Source organism: Urocitellus parryii, chromosome 2, assembly GCF_045843805.1.
Source record: "Urocitellus parryii isolate mUroPar1 chromosome 2, mUroPar1.hap1, whole genome shotgun sequence".
In the NCBI taxonomy this organism is placed as follows: domain Eukaryota; kingdom Metazoa; phylum Chordata; class Mammalia; order Rodentia; family Sciuridae; genus Urocitellus; species Urocitellus parryii.
The window spans coordinates 213,385,464-213,406,877 of NC_135532.1; the positions used below are offsets into that span (position 1 = coordinate 213,385,464).

Here is a 21,414-nt window from a genome sequence, read left to right on the forward strand (position 1 = left end):
TCTGGACAATTTTAAAGTTCTCCAAGAAGTTTACTAGATGAGTGCTCCAACTGTGATCACTGTTGAAGTTCTAAAGTGTCTAACCAAGAGTGATAGACTTGAAGAAGAAACAAAAGGGAATTCGCTCTGGAAGAACTGAGGAAGTTTCTGGGTGGGAACAATCCTAAGGGAAGAAAGAACTGGGTTATTTGATCTTGATTGACTAATGGGGCCAGAATTGGCAGCCAAGAGGGGATCTTATCAGCAAAGCATTTAGTGCACTAGTAAAATTGGATTGTGTGTCATCATCCATTCATAAGAAAGTCAACAGTACATTAAGGGCCCTCTAATAGAACACAAAAAGAAATCTGAAAATCCTACACCTGCACCCCCTACCCCAGTTTTCTAAAGAACATTGTAACATATAATTCTTTTGTATCATGGCCATTAAGTACGTCAGAATTATAAGGGACAATGGCCCTCAGTTGATGAAAAACATAGATTGCTTAGGAAATAAATATTACTTGCCAATCTGCTTCATTCCACCAAAAGAAAGTTTGAAAAAAATGCAAGGGTATGACTGACTGTAACAACGGTACCAAGATGGTATTCATTGAACAGCAATATCGTGTAGCAGAATATGAGAATGGCCATCTCCATAGTAATTCTAGGAACACTTGAAAGACACTTATCCTCAGTGATTTAATGGAGGTAAGCTGTTTACATTTATCATTAATATGATATCTTATGCTCCTGAGTATGTATAAAAGCGCACTACAAATGTTCTCATCAGACTGTGTTATTGGAACACAGACCTCACTTCTTCATGGTAAATTTCTTCACAGTAATTGTTTTGTTAAACTAATATAAGAAAAAACATAGAAAATAACAAAAATATATTTATTTTAAGCAATCAATTTATGAGATAAATGCAAAATATAATTGTTCCCTAGGTATTTGCCCGAAAGATAATGTCATAGTAAAGGTGGTAAGAAAATTAAATCCAAATGAGGAAAGTAAACTAGAATGCTTATAGATATTAAATATGCATTATATCATGAATGTATGGAGCCAGAGAAATGGTTTTATATGTTCATAGAAGTAACTTAAACAATGATAAATATCAATCAATTGATGATGGAGAAAATAGGGTGGATTTTTTCAGAATAAGACAAGGGATATGAGCAAACACAATTGAAGGTTTTTCTCTGCTTCTGTTTTCAGTAATCATCTAGTAGAAGTGAGAGGATCCATATCCTCCATAGTATGATGGGTGGCCCAAACCATACCCATAGCCTCCAAAGCCAGAGCCAAATCCATAGCCTCCATAGCCACAGCCATAGCCAAGTCTGCGGAAGCTGCCGCAGCCACAGCCATAGCCATAGCCCAGGCCACCAAAGCCTCCCAGGCCATAGCCCAGGCCTCCATAGTAGCTGCCATAGTAGCTCATGGTGTCAGGTGTGGTGAGTTGGTTTGCTGTTCAAGGCAAGATCTTGAGTGTAAATTTCAGCAGGTGCAGGGTGCTGCTTATATAGTAGATCAGAGCATGTGATAAATCATGTGCCCTCCTTCTGTATCATTCCATGCATTATACTTGTCTGAGACAACTCATTAATCTATTGTCTCTTGAAAACCATTTACTAAGGTTGTCTGAACTTGCTTGGCTACCTACTTAGATGTCCTTTATCTTATTGCTTTAATTTTATTGGAAGAATTTGCTGTTTTTTCCAAGTATACACATACCAAATCCTAAAGAGAATTCTTTATTCCTAGCCACAAGATATCAGTCATTAAATACTTTAAAATATCTAACTAAATATATTCTAAAGGAATTGTGTGGTCATTATAATGGATTCTGCAATATTTCAAGTAATAGGCAGGCAGGGTTTTTAAAGTTATCAATTTCTTGAAAAGACCTACATATTTTATAACATGAGAAACAAGAAATATTTGATTCAGTGGCTGAAAGTACCAGAAAACAATAGCAAAACATCACCTGACTTTAGAGTTTTAGAACTTTCACTAAACACAGTTGACATATTTACTTTTGGATTTACAAACTAATATCCAAGATATTTGTAGAATCACCAGTGGAGAGACTAGTATAGGGATCACAAACCCATCTCAGGAGAAGTTTTCTTAGAGTTCTCTATTTAGAACCTAGTCCTCTCTCTGTAATAAGTTCTGGCTTCAGCAATCCCACATGCAAGACTAAACATGCTCCTTGCATCATCTCCCCCTCTTTATGGTTAATCATTAGACATGAGGCTTGTACCTTTTTCAAATCTCACTTCAAGCATCACCCAATGTCCTTTGCTCCACTTTTCATCACTGTATCCAATTGAAAGCATGAAGCATGTCTTATGGTTTTGACTATAACCATTTTTTTTCAAATTAATACTATATCCCTTTTATGCAGATCTCCATGGTCAGTAAAAATTTACCCTTGTCTTCACTTGGCCTGTTCTGAACCCATATTTCATTTCCAGGCCATTTCTAACTATTCTGTCCAAAAATATCAATCAGATCTTTCTAAGATACTGATAAAGTTATTTCTCACTTGAAACATATTTCAACTCTTAAAATCATTTGGAAAGTTAAAAGGATTTTTAGTATTTAGAACAACTTAAGAAATTATCTAAAAAGAAGACAAAATTACAAAAAAAGTCTAAATATAGAGTAAAGAGACATTTTTTTTTAGGACCAGTTGTTAGCCGGGTGTTCACAGAGTCACTCAGTTCAGCCCAGAGAGGAAGAAACACCCATGTCTGACCTCACCTTAAGCCTCACCAAGTGCACATTTTAACATTTGAAACTCATAAAACTTACTTGTTTCATATGACTCTAGTTATGCTGATAGTATATGTTTTATATTTTTGAGTAATATTTCAGTGACATACTTTGAATACTGTAGTAGTTTATTCATAATTGAAAAGGGACACATTTTTTCCCCCACTGGGTTTGTTCCCTGACCTATTGTCAAAATTAAGAATAAAATTTAGTTAATACTCAAAAACATTTTTTGAATGAAGTATATGGTTATATGACTTTAACAGACATTAAAGCAAGGCCACTCAACACAATGAGGGCTACTTACTGGTTATTCTAGAAAAATGTTTAAGGCTAGACATGAGTTCCAATAAGATGTCTGGTATTAGAATGTCACTGAACCCAATACTAGTCTTGCCCTGTGATACTTATGCTACTCTGACCCAACTTCAATCCATTTTTACTCACCATTTCAGAAAAATTGATAATTTAATTTTTAATGCACTATTTAGAACTGTAAAAAAATAACATACTTAAGGATTTCATATTCTTCTTGTGTAACTCTGTCATCGAATGTGATTATGATCAAAGCCTATTTTTGGTTTTGAGACATAAGACTGTCTCCATATATGTAAACAATACGATACACAAATGGAAAGCTTTAATAGTACAGTGAACTATACATATTCAATAAAGAAAACATCTATTATTTGTGTAACATTTCTTCACTATAATGACAAGAAAAGAACAGTTTGAAAAGTATGCAAAAATCTGTTTGTTGCTTTTTGTTCACTGAATGTACAAGTTAAAGATGTCTCAAAGGAATTTTATTTGAAAGGATGTTATTTTGTCTGTCATTTCACTGGATCAAAAGCACATTTGCATCATTATTAATTTTTTAGAAGTTTTAATTTGTGACCTAGAATTCCATTTATTATGGGTAGAGGAAGAAATGAAAAATGTTTTTGTATTTTTTACACAGAGGGAAACAACTTTTGTTGTGCTTTCAAATATTTTTTCTCAACTTAAATATAGATCAATGTGATCTTAAAATGAAATTATGATATGGATTATACTAAGACTATCAACATCAGTCATAATTATATTGTTTACTACATGGACAATATCCCTAGAGATACCATCCATGTCAGAAAAAAAATGCTTCTAGAGACACCCTGTGCAGCTGATTCAGGCTATATAACTTGATCTTTGACAGATTTGCATAGTTCTGTTTTCTTGCTCAACCCACTATGGTGGTCCACTCACACTCAACAACATTGACTGAAAAAAGAGCACTATATAATGACATTTGGTTTGATTTTTAACCCAGAGTTGAATTTTAACATTGGGTCATTAGATAATGACATTCAGAGTCAGATAAAATATTAAGTGTTTGGTTCACTTATCAGTATAAGAAAAATAAAATGTTAAATAAACCTAAGTATTAATCTAAGAAAAGGGAAATACTAACAAGGTATGGTGTGATATCACAACATATGTATATATACCAAGTCCTGATTAAATCAAGGCAACCATATTTTTCTTCTCCTTAATTTTTCTTTATGTTTGGAATGTTTTCTACTTTTCAATTTCCATATATTCATTTACATGCATTTATAATCATGTGTGCACTATATTTCTACTTGACAATTTTCAAAACTTAAGTATGGATACATAATTGAATTAAATAAACCAAACAAAAGCCATATTTTTAATTTCATATTAGATCATTTATTGGGAATTTAACCAGCTCTGCATCTCCAATCTAGGATGAAGTCACAAAATAATTTCTGATTTCTCTGAAATTCTTATATTTCACCTGTTTTTAAGTCTAAAGTCATCTAAGTCCATTGACTGAAGAATGTTTTAGCAAGTCCCCTCATAATAGCAGATGTTGAATTACTAGAGCAGGATTTCAATAGAAGCAAGAGAATCCATATCCTCCATAGCATGACGGACAGCCACACCCATATCCAAAGCCTCCAAAGCCAGAGCCATATCCATAGTCTCCATAGCCACAGCCATAGCCCAGTCTGCGGAAGCTGCCACAGCCACAGCCATAGCCATAGCCCAGGCCACCAAAACCTCCAAGGCCGTAGCGCAGGCCTCCATAGTAGCTGCCATAGTAGCTCATGGTGTCAGGAGTGGTGAGTTGGTTTGCTGTTCAAGAAGAAAATGCTAAGTGTGAGTGTCAGTGGGTGCAAGGGGATGCCTATATACACACCTGTCCTGAGCCTAGCATGTGGTAAACCCGGGAGCCATTGTTTTGTATCATTCTAAATTATTAGTTTAGTTGAAGCAACTCATTAATCTGTTTGCTAACACAAGGAGAGGAATACAACTCGTTAAAATTTTTTAAATTGCTTCACTGCCTGGTTAGTCTGATCTTGATCTCATTACATTCTTTTCTTAATGAGACAAAGTCTATGTCTTCAATGTTACAAAATTAAAAATTTCTGGAATAGAATTCTTTATAATGAAGCATGTTGCATCATACAACTTTGATAGTGTTTTCTCATTAAATATATTCTTATTTCTATTTTTCATATTATTCTTTGGAACTGGTATCTTTTACACCCATTCAGATTCAAATAAATGGTCAAGTTTAAAATCTTGAAACCTAACAGAGTCTGCAAATGTAAAATTTATTTCTTAGGTTGAGAAATCAAGAATATGCTTTACTTCAAAACAAAAGCAATCATTTTGAGTAGATAAATCTGATTATCACTGATAAATATGGAAACTGATGAATAAAAAGTCATTATATCAGCTCACAAAACTCTTTTTAATTTATCAATGTACTAAACTGTATGTCAGAAACTGAGGGACCGTCCCAAAATAAATTCTTTTATAACCAGCCTGAACATCTGTTCACATATACTCTCTTCATGCCATGACCTACTTTTCTAGAATAGATTCTATACAAAGTATCATCTAAATGGTCAGATGATCTTGGCTTCATGCTTTACATGCTTTTCTTCCTTGTCTACCATTCTTCATAATCCATATGTCTATTTTCCTTATCAAACCTCCCTTCAACCATGTGTTGAATTAATTCCCAGCACATACCAACACCATTTGGTTATTTTGTTCTTATATGTTTCTACAAGCAGACTTTCATTGTTCTATTCGTATGTCTGCTTTGAGAATTATGTATCTACCTTTGCATATTGTTTCATAGTTTTCATTCCACTTATTTCCTAACAATCAGCTAACATGCTTACACAAGACATTATTTATTAAGCTTACAAATGTTTTAAGAAATATGTCTACGCTCCTATATGCTATTTTTAACAGGGCATCTTAAAGTCCTGATGCCTAGGAAAATCCCCAAATATTAATCACAGCTTTGAAATGGCTGTAAGCAGAAACCAGGATGAAAAGGGAGCAGATTAGTCTTTGCAGAGATCTTCAACCTCCTCTGCAAAGATGGGAAACCAAGCCAAAAATGTAAACTGCACTGGAATATGACCATGTCTTGGGCTTGGGTCTTCAATCAGCTTCACATGACTTTAAACATGTATGAGAGTATTTTTGTTCTTTAGGTTTTTGTTTAATTTTGTTTTGAGATCTACAAATAATATTCTTGGTAATACATTTTCTCATCTGGATTCTTTCACTATTCTTCTAAAAAGGGAGGGAAAACCTATTTGTTGGATGAATGAAAAGTGAATTTGACCAGTACAAAGCGTAGAAATGATCTAAAGTAGAATATGGACTCACAATGGCTCATGGGTTTGAAAGGAATATTTAGCTCAGTATTTGCCATGGCTGTTAAATACGTTTTTAACTTTTATCAAGATTTATTCCATCTTTACTTTTCATTCTGAAAAAGGTAACTGATGGCAAAATGTTTCATTCTCCATGAGTCATTTTGGAGGTAAGCAAATATAAACATGCCAAGCAAGTTTAAGAATCTCATGAATGCTTGGGTGAATTTGTTAGGTTGTGTTGAAATGATCAAGGGCTGTTGATGTTATTGCTTCTGATGCATATAGCTATGTCTATTTCACATAAAAACAGATAGATATTGCAAATTTTTAAAAAATTCTCAGTAGTGAAATATGCCCTGATATATTTTTATTATTTAACCTGATTTATTTTCTCTCAAAGAAAAACAGTTATCTATCTAATGTATATCTCACTGTGATATGCATTCACACATATATATTTATATATTCATAAGTTATAAAAAGATTCTATAAAGTATAGGAATGAAAGCCAAAGCATTCAAATACTTTTTATCAATTTTTTTAGGTTGAAAAAAAAATAACAATGGCAATATACTTTGGCTGCTGATTACTTTTAGAAATTGAGAAACATGTATTTCTTTTGAGGTTATTTTTCTCTTACCTCAGTGGACTCAATAACTTGGACAACTGTTTATCATCCTTTTCTTTGCAGTTGGCTCCAAGAAGACAGTAAACTGATCATGAAGCTTAGATCCTGTGTTGCAAAATAGTGAAAATATAATCTTCCATTGGCCAAATCTTCCATTGGAAGGTAAGAGACCTTTCTCCATAAATTTAAACTGTTTTTTTTTCCAAAAACTCAGATAAAAAGTAAGTTATAAAAAGGAACATGATAAAAATGACAATACATTTTACTAGGAGTCCTGTACCCATGACTTCCCAGTCTGGTAACACTGATGATGGTTTTTGTTTTTATGCCTGTGTCTGTCGACTTTGGAACTATAAAACTGAAGAAGAAATTTCAGTGTCCTTAAAGTCAGGACACACTACCCCCTAAACAGTAGTCTCCACAGACCTATCGTATTGGTAGTATGGTTTTGAAATTGAGCATTTCTTCACTTCTGGCTTTCTTTGAACTGTTACGTTTCACTTATGATTCAGTGAAGGGATTTGGTTGCATTCAAGACTCTACAGTTTATCATATCTGCTCAGAGGCCTTGTGAGGTCTCTTTCAGAAGGAAGGGAGCATTGGAAATCCCAGAGGCATCAACTCATCTGCTCTGTGTATCAGGAGAGAACTTTAGGGAAAAAGTGGAGATGTGGTCATCACTTTTCTATTCGTTTAAAACATAGATCACCATAATTTATAGTTTCCAATTTTATTTTCCTTGTTTCATAAATACAAGCCATTTTGATCTGATAATCCTAGCATACTGTTGTTCAAACATTAAAGTCAGTTCTCCTTGGTTCATGTCACTTTTTATTCGGTTCTTAAAACCTTGCATTTATGAGTTTATTTCACAATAAATTTTCCCTTTGCTTTCCTTCTGTTCATTTTTTCATACACAAGCAATATCTATCTTGTTCTCAAATCTATTAAATATTAATAGGGTCTTAAATATTGATTATATTCCACCTCCAAAGACCCTGTAGAGTTCATCGAGAGACTACTAACACTGGGAATGTCTTTATAATCTTCAAAACTATAAATACAATGTAAAAAGATGGGGTGTAGGAAATAATATTGGAGACAAGTAGTTCCTCAACTGTATCAGGACCCAACACTAACATGAAGGCTGGCTAATCCCAATGCAAATATGCCTTCAAATTGATTTTAAACATATAATTAATTGATGTTTTACATATTTACATATAGAGATCATTTTTAGGATCATTGATTTTTTTCGTTCTTCTGAGTCTATAGTGATATCTGAATATTATTTTAATTTGGTTTACCTAATTCCTAATGATATTAGTGATTGTTACATACACTTACAGGTCACTTTAGATATCCTCTTTTGTGAAGTGTCTGTTCAAATATTTTTTCCATTTTATATTTGGCTTATAATATTTTAGTATTTATTAGCAGGACTTATTTACATATTTTTGTATATCTATACATTTTGTCAGACTTATGAATTGACAATAGTTTCGCCCCTTATGTAGTTAGTTTTATTTCACATTAAGTAGTATCCATATAAGAATATAATAATATAGTGAAATCTACTTTATTAATCAATTAATTTCATGTTTAGTGCTGTTGGTTCTAATTAAGAAATATTTAATATTATTACTTAATATTTTGTCAGCTTTCTTTAAAACATTTTGCCCTTTAATCAATTATTTTAAAGGAAACTAAACAGACAGTGGTAATTTGAGTATTTAATTCTCATTACCTCAAGAGAAAGCCATATAACTCACAAATAAATCAAGTTTTATGGTGTCACCTTCTACCTATTCAACTTTGCCAACAATGCATCAGTTTTGGGTCTGATGATTGTATTTTTATATGTTATCCAAAGGATAAGCAAATATGTTCCCTGCAAGTAAAGATATCCTGGAATATTTCTTTGTAATTCTCCAAGAATACATAAAAGCAATAAATTCAATATCTAGTACTGTGATAATTCTATATTATAGTAGATGTACTAAGCATTCTCTCCTGGTAGTTGCATTGATTATTTTTATTTATTATTACAGAAAACTGAATAAATATTGTTATACTCTATTAAACTAAGTAGTGAAGTCCTCCACTGGAATCACTCAGCATTCCTGCTTCATGCTTGCCAATGTAAAGTAATATACTAAGACTAAATGGATTCAAATTCTTACAGGCAGGCTGCATAAAGATATTTTTCTATGCTTAATAAGCAAATCTGAAATGGGTTGGGTGTGTAGCTCCGTGAGAGAGTGCTTGCCTCATACAGAAGGACCAAGTTTCAATCCCCATGCATTGGTGAGATTTCCATTACTGTATTTAATTTTCATGACCTCAAGAGAAAGCCATACAACAGAATAAAAAACATAAAAATCTCAAGGAGGAAAAGTTTGTCTTGGCTCATGGTTTCAGAATTTTCAGTCCATGATCAGATGGTTATACTTTTCTCTGAACCTAAGTTAAGACAGAACATCATGGTAGACATGCAAGATGGTAAAAAGCTTCTCAGCTCTTGGCAGCCAGGAAGCAAAAAAGAAAAATAGAAAGAGTCTGGAGCAAGATATAGATCCTAAGGGTATGCTTTGAGTGACCTACTTCTTCCAACCATGCTCCATCTGCATGCAGTTTTTACCACCTTCCAATAGTCCATTTTTATTAACTCATCAATGAATTGATCCATCAATGAGGTCAGAGCCCTCTTGACCTAATCACTTTCCCAAATCTCCTCCTCTGTATACTACTGCATGAGGATCCAAGCCTTTGATACATGGTACACTGGGGACATTCCAGGTCTAAACATGATAACACACACACACACACACACACGCTAGTCTGAATCTTTCTGATTCATCTTAATACTTTAATTTTATTTGAATTTAGCATCAGCATTGTTTACTACTTACTTTATTTATTTAATTACTTTTTGAAAGCACTCAAGAAGAAAAATGAACAACAAAGATAAAGCTAGCATTTAAACACATAAATGCATTGATAAATGCCATTCAAATTAAGACAGCTGAAATATTCTATATTTATTCAAGTACAGATAGAGGACATCAGGATGCATGTAATTACAGGATGAAAATACTCTTAAAATAGACTCTTAAAATATTTTTGGCTATTGGTTTGGTCCAGAGAAACATTGTTTGATTCAATTTTTGCCAAATTTGCTTAATCCTCTTATGGACTCAGAAGTAATGTTCCTCTGGGGAGGATTTCAGTAGAAGTGAGAGAATCCATATCTTCCAAAACATGATGGACGGCCACATCTATATCCAAAGCCTCCAAAGCCTCCAAAGCCTCCAAAGCCAGAGCCATATCCATAGCCTCCATAGCCACAGCCACAGCCCGGTCTGCGGAAGCTGCCACAGCCACAGCCATAGCCATAGCCCAGGCCACCGAAGCCTCCAAGGCCATAGCGCAGGCCTCCGTAGTAGCTGCTGTGGTGACACATGGTTTCAAAGATGTTGAGTTTGGTTTGCTGTTCAAAACAAGCTCCTGAGTGTGAATGTCAGCAGGTGAAGGGGGGTGCTTATATGCCAAACTCAGAGCATGTGATAAGTCATGTACATAACCTGCTTGTGTCATCTTTAAAAATTCCAATTGCTTAACTGTACTCATTAACTCACTGTCTTCTGACACGAGGAGCAAGCTTTGCATTCTTTAAATTATTTGAGTGTGCTTAGCTACAGAGTTAGGGTGGCCCTTAAAACTTATTGCATCATTTAATGAGAAGACTGACCTTACTTGCTTCAATATTTGCTTTGTCTTCAAAGTCTGGCATACCATTCCTCAAATAGAATTTTTCATAAACAGGCATATGATGTTAATCACATTTAATAGTCGTGTTTTTCAAGTAAATATTATTTTCATGTCTGTTTTTCCTTGAATTGATATGCTTAATTTACAAAATAAAGCAATGTGCCAAATTCAGTGCTTTGTAATCCTTCATATCCTTTTAAAGCATCTTATTCCTCAGCCTTAAATGTTTATTTTCTTCAGCAATAAGAAAATAAACATTTAAAAGTCATAAAGCATTGATTCAGATGTTGTCCACTAGCAATAAATTCTAGAAATAATGAAGGGATCTCGTTTTTAAGTTTTGAAACATGTATCATTATCATTACTGTTGCTTACTACTTTGGGTAATAAAATATTTCTGATTTTTATGATTGTTATGGTTTTATGATTGTTATTTACTATTATTAACACTTAATTATTAACTAAAATCCATTCTTTGCATTAGGATTCACTCTTTGTATCGTATAGTTCAGTTGACTTTGAAACTATGTGAAAAAATTGCTCAGAAACTTTGATCAAAATTTTAACTCACAGGCTGGGATTAGAGCTCAGTGGTAGAGCACTTGCTTAGCATGTGTGAGGTGCTGGGTTCGATCCTCAGCACACATAAAAAATAAATTAATAAAATAAAGGTATTGTGTCCAAGTATAACTAGAAAAAAAAGTCAAAAAAATTTAACTCAGAAGCAACCTTAAAGGCTGATAAGGAATCTGCTTCTCAGATTCTAACCCTCTTACCTGACATATCCTTTCAATGTTTTCCAAAAATGCAAATAGCATTTTTCCCCTTTCTTTATTGTTTTCTGCCATTTCCTGATCAATATATTTATATCTTATATATCCTTTTTAAAGTTAATAGACTTTATATTTGGAACTGTTCTACAGTTAAAGAAAAATTGACTATAAATAGAGTTTTCTTATATCCTCCATATTTATACACAGTTTCCTCTTATTAACATTTAGCATTAGTAATTTATTGCTCATGAATTACAATTGATGAACCAAATTGATAAATTATTAAGAACTAAAATTCCACCATTTAATTAGGATTTACTCATTATATTTTACAGTTTTGTGGGTTTAGGCAAGATTATAAAGTCAGGCTAAAACAATTATATTATCGTAATTTCACTGGTCCAAAAACTCAAGTTTCACCTCCTCTTTCTTCACTTCTCTAAAATTCTTGGCAACTATAGATCTGTTTATCCTGTCTATAGATTCTTATAGAGGAAAACTCCAGAATATCTTATAGTCAGAACCATACAGTATTGTGGCCTTTTCTCATTGAATTCTTTCATTTAGCAATATGCTTTTAAAGTGCCCTCCTTTCCTCGGTAGCTCATTTCTGTTTATCCCTGTCTACTATTCCACTGTATACATGTAACACAGTTTGTGAGTTCATTTAGTTCATGAAAGGCAGCTTTGTTTTCAAGTTATAACAACTATGCATAAAATTTCTGTTTTGGTCAGTTTTTCATTACTGTGACTAAAACACCTGACAAAAGCCACCTAGAGGAGGAAAGTTTTATTTTGTGTCATGGTTTCAAAGGTTTAGTCCATGGTCAGAGGACTCCATAGCTCAGGGCCCAAGGTAAGGCAAAACATCATGGTGGAATGGTATGGCAGTGAAAATCATCTCAGGACAAGGCAACCAGGAAGTAGAGAGTAAGGTCTGCTCAGCAGGGGTAAAATATAAAGTGTGAAGGCTCTCCCTGAGCCACACCATACTTGCCTACAGTTATCAACCCAGTAAATATATATCAGTGGATTAATCCACCTATTGTACACTTCACCTTTGAACATTCTTACATTATCTCACACATGAGCCTTTGGAGTATACTGCAAAAAGTTAAAGCATAATAACTTCTATAAACATTTGTGTTCATATTTTCAGGTGGACATAAGATTTCAACTCATCTAAGTAAATATCAAAGAGTGCAATTACTGGATTCTATAGTAAGAGTGTCTTTAGCTCTACAAGAAACTGCCGAATGATCTTGCAAATTTGCTGTACCATTTCACATTCCCATAAGCTATGAGACTTTCTGTCACTCCAGATCCTCACCAACACTTGTTGCCAGTGCTCTGAATTTCAGCCATCCTATTAGGCATGTTAAAAATCCCTTTTAAAATATAATCCACCATGTGTTCTCCCCTTAGTTACCAGGTTAACATACATGAAATTCTGAAATATGTAAATCTATTAAAACCAATCATTTTAAAAATTGTTTCTGTTCTCATTTGTTTGTTTTGGTGTAAGACAGTATGATTTAGAGGTAAATGTCTCCTAGCCACAGCTGACAATATACTCACATTGAGTGCACATACTCTGTAATAACAATGTTGAAGGATAAAGACCACATATGATTAAAATGTTATACTTGTAAACCTATTTTCCTTCTTCTAGTAACTTTTACATTTAATTTTAGGAGTAGATAGTGAATTCAGAATGCATAATACACGTGGTGTAAATGCGTGGAGATTTTGATAGCAGTTCAGGTATAGATCTTCTGTTCTGCAGAGACAATGTATAATATAGAAGTGGACAGATAAAGTCTTTTATAATAAATTACTTTATACACAATCCATTTCAATTCTCCCTTGTACAGTTATCAGTATTCATTTTAATCAATCTTTAGCTTCAGATGCTTATAGAAAACAAAGGAACAAATTTTATAGAAAGAAGGGTGCTTCCCACAATCTCCATCCTCTGGGTTGATGGTTTCTGTATTTTTTATTTTTTGTCCCGGAAAAACAATTTGCTCAGACAAAACAAAGAGAGACCCTTTGTACAGGTGCTTTCAGTTCCCCAGACATTTTTGAGGTGATTAGATGAAGGGGGTTTAAATGAGTCTCAAAAATGATCCCCCAGAACTTCTCAGTGAGAACCTATGGTGCTCATGTTGATTTCCTTGACCTTAACCTAGGTCACCATATTACTGGAATTCCTCTGAATATTCTACAAACAGAATATTGTGGGTTAATGGGTTCCAGTAGGGTATATGACTCGTAGGTACAAACCAGATAATTCTATAAGTGTAAACATTTGGTGTAATCTTGTGTATTACTGTGTACATTTTAAACCAAATGTACTTCATACTATATCAAATAGTTCATATTTTTTAAAATAATTTTCTTTGGGTAAATTTGCTTTTTTTATTGGTTCCTTATATTAGGTTTCATAATATTAGGGCTCTTTTTGACATAATCATACATATAGGGAATATAATTTGCCCCAATTCAGTCCCCAGTACTTCAAATTTCTCTTCCTTCTCCTTCCCCTGGTTCTCATTGCTCAACTCTTCTGACTTTCTATTCATTTTTACTTTTTCAAATTAGTGCATTATGGGTACAAATAAAGGTGAAATTCGCTGTGGCTTATTCATATTTGTACATAGGAAAGTTAGATAGGATTCATTACAACGCTCCTCCCTTTTCTCTTCCTTCCGTCTTCTCCCTCATGCCCCTTCCTATACTCCACTGATCTCTCTTCTATTCAATTTTCATGGAATCTGCTCCCTTTTTTTGTTCTTATTTTGTTTTAGCTTCCACATATCAAGGAAACATTTGACCCTTAATGTTTCTGAGTCTGGCTTATTTTACTTAGCAAGATTAGAGCCCATCAATACATTAATAAGACATAAATAACCTGTTTTCTCCTGCTTCATTTTGTATCTTCACTTTCACCATAAGGTCTTGCTCTTGTTCTCTTTGCCTATTGTGTCCTTTTTTATTATTTTTTTCAGGCAATATCAATTACCCATTCAATGAGTATTTAGATATTATATATAAAATGAAAATTTAAACCCAGGACTCTTTTATATTCAATAGATATCATTAACATTAGGATCTCCAAAGTGCATTAAAATATCCACAGGATTCCGAAATAATATTAAAAGATAAGGGTAGAAAAGAAGAGCTGAAGGGAAAAGTCCATAATCTGGCACGAAGAAGTTGTGAACTACAGTCAAAACTGACCTCTAGCATGGTTAAGCTCCCTCAGTTGTGACTGTAACTTTAACCTTAAACCTTTCAAATTCTGTTAATTTTCTTTTTCCTACAAATGAAAGACAAATAAGTTTTGTCCTAAATCTGATTTTCAATGGTGTATTTTCAGGACTAGATGGGTTTACGTCTCTACAATAACTGTTATGCTGTGACAACACCATAAGTAAGTGTTGCATAGATGAGTGAATTCCAAAGTCTTTAAATGTGAGCATTATGCCCCACACAGGTTTGGAAATTTGCTGAATGCATCCAACCAATAGGATTTTAAGAAGAGATGAGATCAAGAGATTTTTGATTTTAGAAGAATATATAACCTTTATTTCATTTACAATTGTTATTTTATTGGAAACATAATACATGCAGGATAATGGAGTATATCATTATATAAATTTAAGTGTAACATTTGATGATTTTTTGTAGTATGAAATGGTATGGTGTGAATGTGAAGGATTCCCCTAAGCTCGTGTGTGAGATAGTGCAAGAGGTTTAGAAATGAAATGATTGGATCATGAAACTCTCAACCCAATTAGCAAATTGATCCCTTGATTGGATTAGCTGAGCTATAGCTGAAGGTGGGTAAAGTGTGGCTGGAGGAGGTGGGTCCTTGGGGACATGCCTTTGGCTGTTTATTTTGTAATTGGCAAGTGGATTTTCTTTCTCTCTCTCTCTCTCTCTCTCTCTCTCTCTCTCTCTCTCTCTCTCTCTCTCTCTTACCTAATCATCATGTGAGCCACTTTCCTCTGCCATAGTCTTCCAGCATGATGTTCTGCCTCACCTTGAATCCCGAGGAATTGGAGCTGGTTGCTATGGACTGAGACTTCTGCAACAGTGAGTCCCAAAATTAACTTTTCCTCCTCTAAAATTGTCCTTTTTGGGACTTTTAATCACAGCAGTGAGAAAGCTGCTCCCTTCATCTGCAGTTTCATTCTCTACACTTTTAGTTGCCTACAGTCAAACATGGTGTTTGTTTTAATGAGCTTTCACACTGCTATGACTAAAATGACTGGACCAGCACAATTGTAGAGGAGGAAAAGTTTATTTAAGGGCTTATGGTTTAGCCATCTCAGTTACCAGAGCAACTGTCCTGGTAGCCGAGTTTGTGTTCAAGCAACTCTTAAGTAGCCAATGCTAATACATCACAATGCCAGCATCACCTCACCTCATTCCATCATGTAGGCACTGTGTCACCTCATATCACCATGATAAGAAGCTAATCACACAAAACATTTTCAGAGACTTTACATTCACAAGACTTTTATTACAATATACTGTGATAAATGTTCTATTTAATTATTAGTTTTTAATATTGCATCCAGTATGTCAAATAAATTTTGTCTTGAGTACATATGCATGGGAGAAATAGAGTTTGCTGCTATCTTAATAAGTTTAGGCATCCCCTGGAGGTGAGGTTAGAAAACTTCTGCCATGAACAGTGAGGGCAGAACTGTATGCCTCTACTACTTCAGCAAGCATGCCATATACCAGAATGTTTCCATTGATTCTTTTTAATCAATATATTTCCCAGACGTAACTATCTTTTTAAATTTTAACACCTAACATCAATAGATCTTGTCAGTAGCTTTCCAAAAGGGAAAATTTTAAGTTTATAGTCTTCCTAGCATATAATACAGTTCTAGACACATCTATAGCAATGTCCTGTTTTAACTATTGACTCCCCTTGTGGGCATGCAGTAATAATAGCAGAGTATTGTTTTATTTTGATATTTATCTGATGGGCAATAACAGTGGGCATCATTTCATATTGGTCATTTAGATACCTTCTTTTTGAAATGTCCTGCTCAAGTGTTTTGCCCATTTTCAAGAGGGCTTGTAATATCAGCATTGATTTATAGGAGCTCTTTATAGACAGATGTTTTGTCAGATGTTTGTCTTGAAAATATTTACTTTAAGTATATGTTTGGTTTGTTCCCTTTAAGATGTCTATATATGAAAAGTTTTTTTTTTACTGTCATGAAATCCAATATGTTAACATGTGTATATTTAATACTTTTTTGTTGTAATTAAGGAATTTTGAATACCTCGCATCTCATTTTAATTCTTTTGTCGAGTCTCTTCAAAACTGATACTATTTTTCATTACACTCTAAATTGAAAGATAATTGTCAATTTAAATATTTATTTCTCATTTAATCAACTGGAAGCTATAAAATCACAAATAAGCCTGGCAGATTGGATGATGTCTTTCTGCCTTTTGAACTCTGTCAGATCTTTCCTCAGCTGTGGGGCTGAAGATTCTGTGATGCATTCTTTATTTTTATTTGTTCTAATTAGTTATATGTGACTGTAGAATGCATTTTAATTGGTTGTTCAAAACATTACAAAGCTCTTGACATATCATATTTCATACATTAGATTCAAGTGGGTTATGAATTCCCATTTTTACCCCAAATACAGATTGCAGAATCACATCAGTTACACATCCACATTTTTACATAATGCCATATTACTAACTGTTGTATTCTGCTACCTTTCCTATCCTCTACTATCCCCCCTCCCCTCCCCTCCCATCTTCTCTCTCTACCCCATCTACTGTAATTTATTTCTCTCCTTGTTTTTTTTTTCCCATTCCCCTCACAACCTCTTATATGTAATTTTGTATAACAATGAGGGTCTCCTTCCATTTCCATGCAATATCCCTTTTCTCTCCCTTTCCCTCCCACCTCATGTCTCTGTTTAATGTTAATCTTTTCCTCCTGCTCTTCCTCCCTGCTCTGTTCTTAGTTGCTCTCATTATATCAAAGAAGACATTTGGCATTTGTTTTTTAGGGATTGGCTAGCTTCACTTAGCATAATCTGCTCTAATGCCATCCATTTCCCTGCAAATTCCATGGTTTTGTCTAACTAATCCACAAAGTTAAAACTATCTTATATTTGATAAAGGGGCTAAAAGCATGCAATGGAGGAAGGATAGCATCTTCAACAAATGGTGCTGGGAAAACTGGAAATCCATGTGCAACAAAATGAAACTGAATCCCCTCCTCTCGCCATGCACAAAAGTTAACTCAAAATGGATCAAGGAGCTTGATATCAGAGACTCTGCGTCTGATAGAAGAAAATGTTGGCTCCCATCTACATATTGTGGCTTCAGGCTCCAAATTCCTTAATAGGACACCCATAGCACAAGAGTTAATAACAAGAATCAACAAATGGGACTTACTTAAACTAAAAAGTTTTTTGTCAGCAAGAGAAACAATAAGAGAGGTAAATAGGGAGCCTACATCATGTAGAATGCATTTTGACACACCAGACATAAATGCAGTATAAATTCTCACTCTTCTAGTTGTACACAATGTAAAATCACCCCTGTTGGGTAATCATATATGTACATAGAGAAATAAGGTCTGATTCATTCTAATACCCTTCTTAGTTCCCATATCTCTTCCCCTCCCTTCACTCCCCTCTGTCTAACCCAAAGTACCTCTATTCTTCCCTAGCTCCCACCCCCTTATTGTGAATTGCATTAATTTTATGAGTAGGCATAGCTTTTCCTTGAAAGGAAATGAAGCTCTAGAGAGCTATTCTTTTAATTCCAGCTTCAATCAATATAATCTTGCAATCAGGGGTGTAATAATGTGGCAAAATTGCATTATACTGAGTGTGTTTTACCCCCTATTTTGCTCTAGCTTCCAGGTATGAGAGAAAACATTCTATCTCTGACTTTCTGAGTCTGACTTGGGCCACTTAGTATGATGTTTTCCAGTTCCAACCATTTATCAGGGAATGCCAACATTTCATTCTTCCTTATGGTTGAGTAAAATTTCTTCATTCATCTGTTGATGGGTATCTGGGCTGGTTTCATAACTTGGGTATTGTGAATTATTCTCCCACAAATATTGATTTGCCTGTATCTCTATACAATACTGATTTTTAGATCTTTCAGACATATACCAAGCAGTGGGCTATCTGGGTGTTGTGTTGGTTTCATTCAGAGTTCTTTGAGAAATCTTCCTTTCAGAGATCTTGTACTCATTTGCAGTTCCAAGTACAATAAATCAGTACTTAAACATTTTAATTCTTAACATATATATATATATATATATATATATATATATATATATGTGTGTGTGTGTGTGTGTGTGTGTGTGTATGTATATATATATATATATATATATATATATATATATATATATATATATATATTTAATTTTTTAACCAGGGATTGAACCCAGGGGCATTCAATACTAAGTCACATTTGCAGTCCTTTTTTAAACCAAGTGTATTAACAAGTATAGTAAAAAGTTAAATGAAAAATGAAAGCCATGAATGCTGTTTCAAATTAGGATAATTTATTGTAAAGGGAAACTAAAAAGGTTACATTTTGTAAAGTATAGATGGGGATACAAGAAGACATGATGTAGGCAATTATAAGATGATAATTATTCTTAAAATAGTAGATGCTAAATTCTCTTCAATCTTGGCTTGGCCCAGGGTGAGCTTGTTTGCTTTAGTTGATTGAAGTCTAGTATTGGTGATCTTCTTTTGACTTTAGGTGTTGGGTTTCCAGGACACCCATGATTTTAGTAGAAGCGAGAAAATCCATATCCTCCATAGTATGATGGGCGGCCCAATCCATACCCATAGCCTCCAAAGCCAGAGCCATATCCATAGCCTCCATAGCCACAGCCATAGCCCAGTCTGCGGAAGCTGCCGCAGCCACAGCCATAGCCATAGCCCAGGCCACCGAAGCCTCCAAAGCCATAGCCCAGGCCTCCATAGTAGCTGCCGTAGTAGCTCATAGTGTCAGGAGTGGTGAGTTGGTTTGCTGTTCAGGGCGAGATCACAAGTGTGAATGCCAACATGAGCAAAAGGATGCTTATATACCCTGACGGAGCACAGAATAGTCATGAGCACACCCTCCTTTTGTGTCACTCTAGGTATTACCTTTAATGTCACAACTCATTAATCTGCTATCTCATGACACAGAGAGGCCCTTATTCTCATTAAAATACTTCAGTTTATTTAATGTTCTATTTGGGATGTCCTTTAACTTAATGTCTCACCTTTATGAGAAGAAATGACTGACTCTTCAAAATACACACATTCCAAGCCTTAAATAAAATGGCTTGCTACCAAGTACATTGCATCATCTACATGTGATGTATTTTTATTTTATCTCTGTTCTGTTATCTCCCAAAATGATGACTCCATCTCCTACTGTATCCATACCTACTGGCTCAGTTTGCAGATGTTGCATCTGCATTTTTCAAAAAGAAAGCATATTTCTCAAAGTGAGGACTTAAGAAAGGGCCTATTCTTGAAATATATGAAAGCATCTTAAATCAAAAAGTCTTTGTTGGCCTGCTGTGTACAATAGCCTATGGTCTCATGGGAAGAAGGTGCATGGCAAATTTTAGCATTTTAATAATAATAATCTTTGTAATATTTTGGAATTACACACCAGCTTCAGAAACCTTTTAGGCTGTAAAATACATAACCATTAATTCAAAATCTGTCTTGTAATCAGGCTTATCAGAGTAATAGTTTAGTTTTTATTTGAAATCCCCTACGTCTCCCCTATATTTGGTTCTATTCAAAGTCCTACAAAATTGTAGATTGTGTCTTTTCTATTGTACACATTCCAGCCAATTTATTCCTCTCTTTCCCCTTTCAGTAATGCATGCACAACATTATTTTCATTCATACTCTACCTTTTCTTTTCTTCCTGCTCTCACAGTGCTTACTAGGAACAGCCACATAAAAGAACACAGTTATCACACCTTTTGCACTGACTTCCTTTTATTTATCTCAATTAATGCTTCCTCATTTCTCCTTCACCTTCATATTAACTACAAGATATTTACCTTTGTTTTTGTGTCTATTTGGTATCCAGTTATACTCTGGAAAACTTTAGACTACTCCCTCCTTATCTGTTAAAAGACTTTCTTTCTGGTATCCTGTTAAAAACATACCCCATTCCCTAAGGCTTTCTGACAGATTTTAAAAATATAGGTGGTCTTCAAGGTTTTCACAATGAAGTCACAGTGGCAAAATGACATATATCCATTAGGAAATTTGTCCTTGGCTCATTAGACCAGCAGTTCATGAGTCAATGCACCAGGTCCAAGACTGTCCCTCTCCTGGTTTAATCTCCATGTAGCACTAACTTTCAGCTTGGATCACTAAAAGCACATTTAATTCATGTGACTTTGAACATGTTACTGAGTTTTTATGAGGTTTACAAGTATTCTTTCAAAGGTAAATTTCCTATAATAAATTGTTCAGTTCTTGTAAACAACACACTAGGGAATTAATAACTCTTTATTGAACTACTGGAGAAGTCCTACGTAGATTAACAGGAAATCGCTTGGCTCTCCCAATCTGGGCAATACCCTTAGGACACCTTAGCAAGTTGCTCTGAGAGAAAAATGGCTCAGTATGTCTTTTAATGTGTAGAGGAGAGTTTAACCTAAAAAATGTTATTATATTTCCATATAAATAATGTTTTACTCTTATTTATCAACTGCACTTGAAATGGTTGATAAAGTTGT

At 34.4% G+C, this 21,414-nt stretch overlaps 3 protein-coding genes across 4 annotated transcripts; all 3 read right to left on the minus strand.

The window, feature by feature from the left end:
• Positions 1-1,210: 1,210 nt before the first annotated feature.
• Positions 1,211-1,429, minus strand: LOC113176295 (keratin-associated protein 19-7-like). Its single transcript, XM_026380759.2, has one exon. It carries the CDS (start codon positions 1,427-1,429, stop codon positions 1,211-1,213), a length of 219 nt encoding a protein of 72 aa, XP_026236544.1.
• Positions 1,430-4,663: 3,234 nt separating this feature from the next.
• Positions 4,664-10,552, minus strand: LOC113176315 (keratin-associated protein 19-6-like). Of its 2 annotated transcripts, none has more exons than XM_077795041.1 (2): positions 10,394-10,552; positions 4,664-4,777 (listed from the first exon to the last, which is right to left on the minus strand). In XM_077795041.1, the coding sequence occupies exons 1-2, from the start codon at positions 10,550-10,552 to the stop codon at positions 4,664-4,666; spliced, it is 273 nt and encodes a 90-aa protein (XP_077651167.1). The 2 variants fall into 2 exon arrangements, with proteins under 2 accessions (XP_077651167.1, XP_026236567.1); XM_026380782.1 differs by lacking the exon at positions 10,394-10,552 and adding an exon at positions 4,798-4,882 and having other exon boundaries at positions 4,664-4,755.
• Positions 10,553-19,443: 8,891 nt separating this feature from the next.
• LOC113176313 (keratin-associated protein 19-3) lies at positions 19,444-19,662 on the minus strand. The gene has a single exon (XM_026380778.1). The coding sequence runs from the start codon at positions 19,660-19,662 to the stop codon at positions 19,444-19,446; it is 219 nt and encodes a 72-aa protein (XP_026236563.1).
• Positions 19,663-21,414: the final 1,752 nt, after the last annotated feature.

Excerpts from the sequence above, each read along its gene's own strand:
- LOC113176295 (XM_026380759.2), bottom strand. The coding sequence starts at position 1,429 with ATGAGCTACTATGGCAGCTACTATGGAGGCCTGGGCTATGGCCTGGGA.
- LOC113176315 (XM_077795041.1), bottom strand. The coding sequence starts at position 10,552 with ATGTGTCACCACAGCAGCTACTACGGAGGCCTGCGCTATGGCCTTGGA. Across the intron at positions 4,778-10,393 it reads GCTCTGGCTTTGGAGGCTTT|GGCTATGGCTGTGGCTATGG; the intron begins GGAGGCTTTGGA and ends TTCCGCAGACTG.
- LOC113176313 (XM_026380778.1), bottom strand. The coding sequence starts at position 19,662 with ATGAGCTACTACGGCAGCTACTATGGAGGCCTGGGCTATGGCTTTGGA.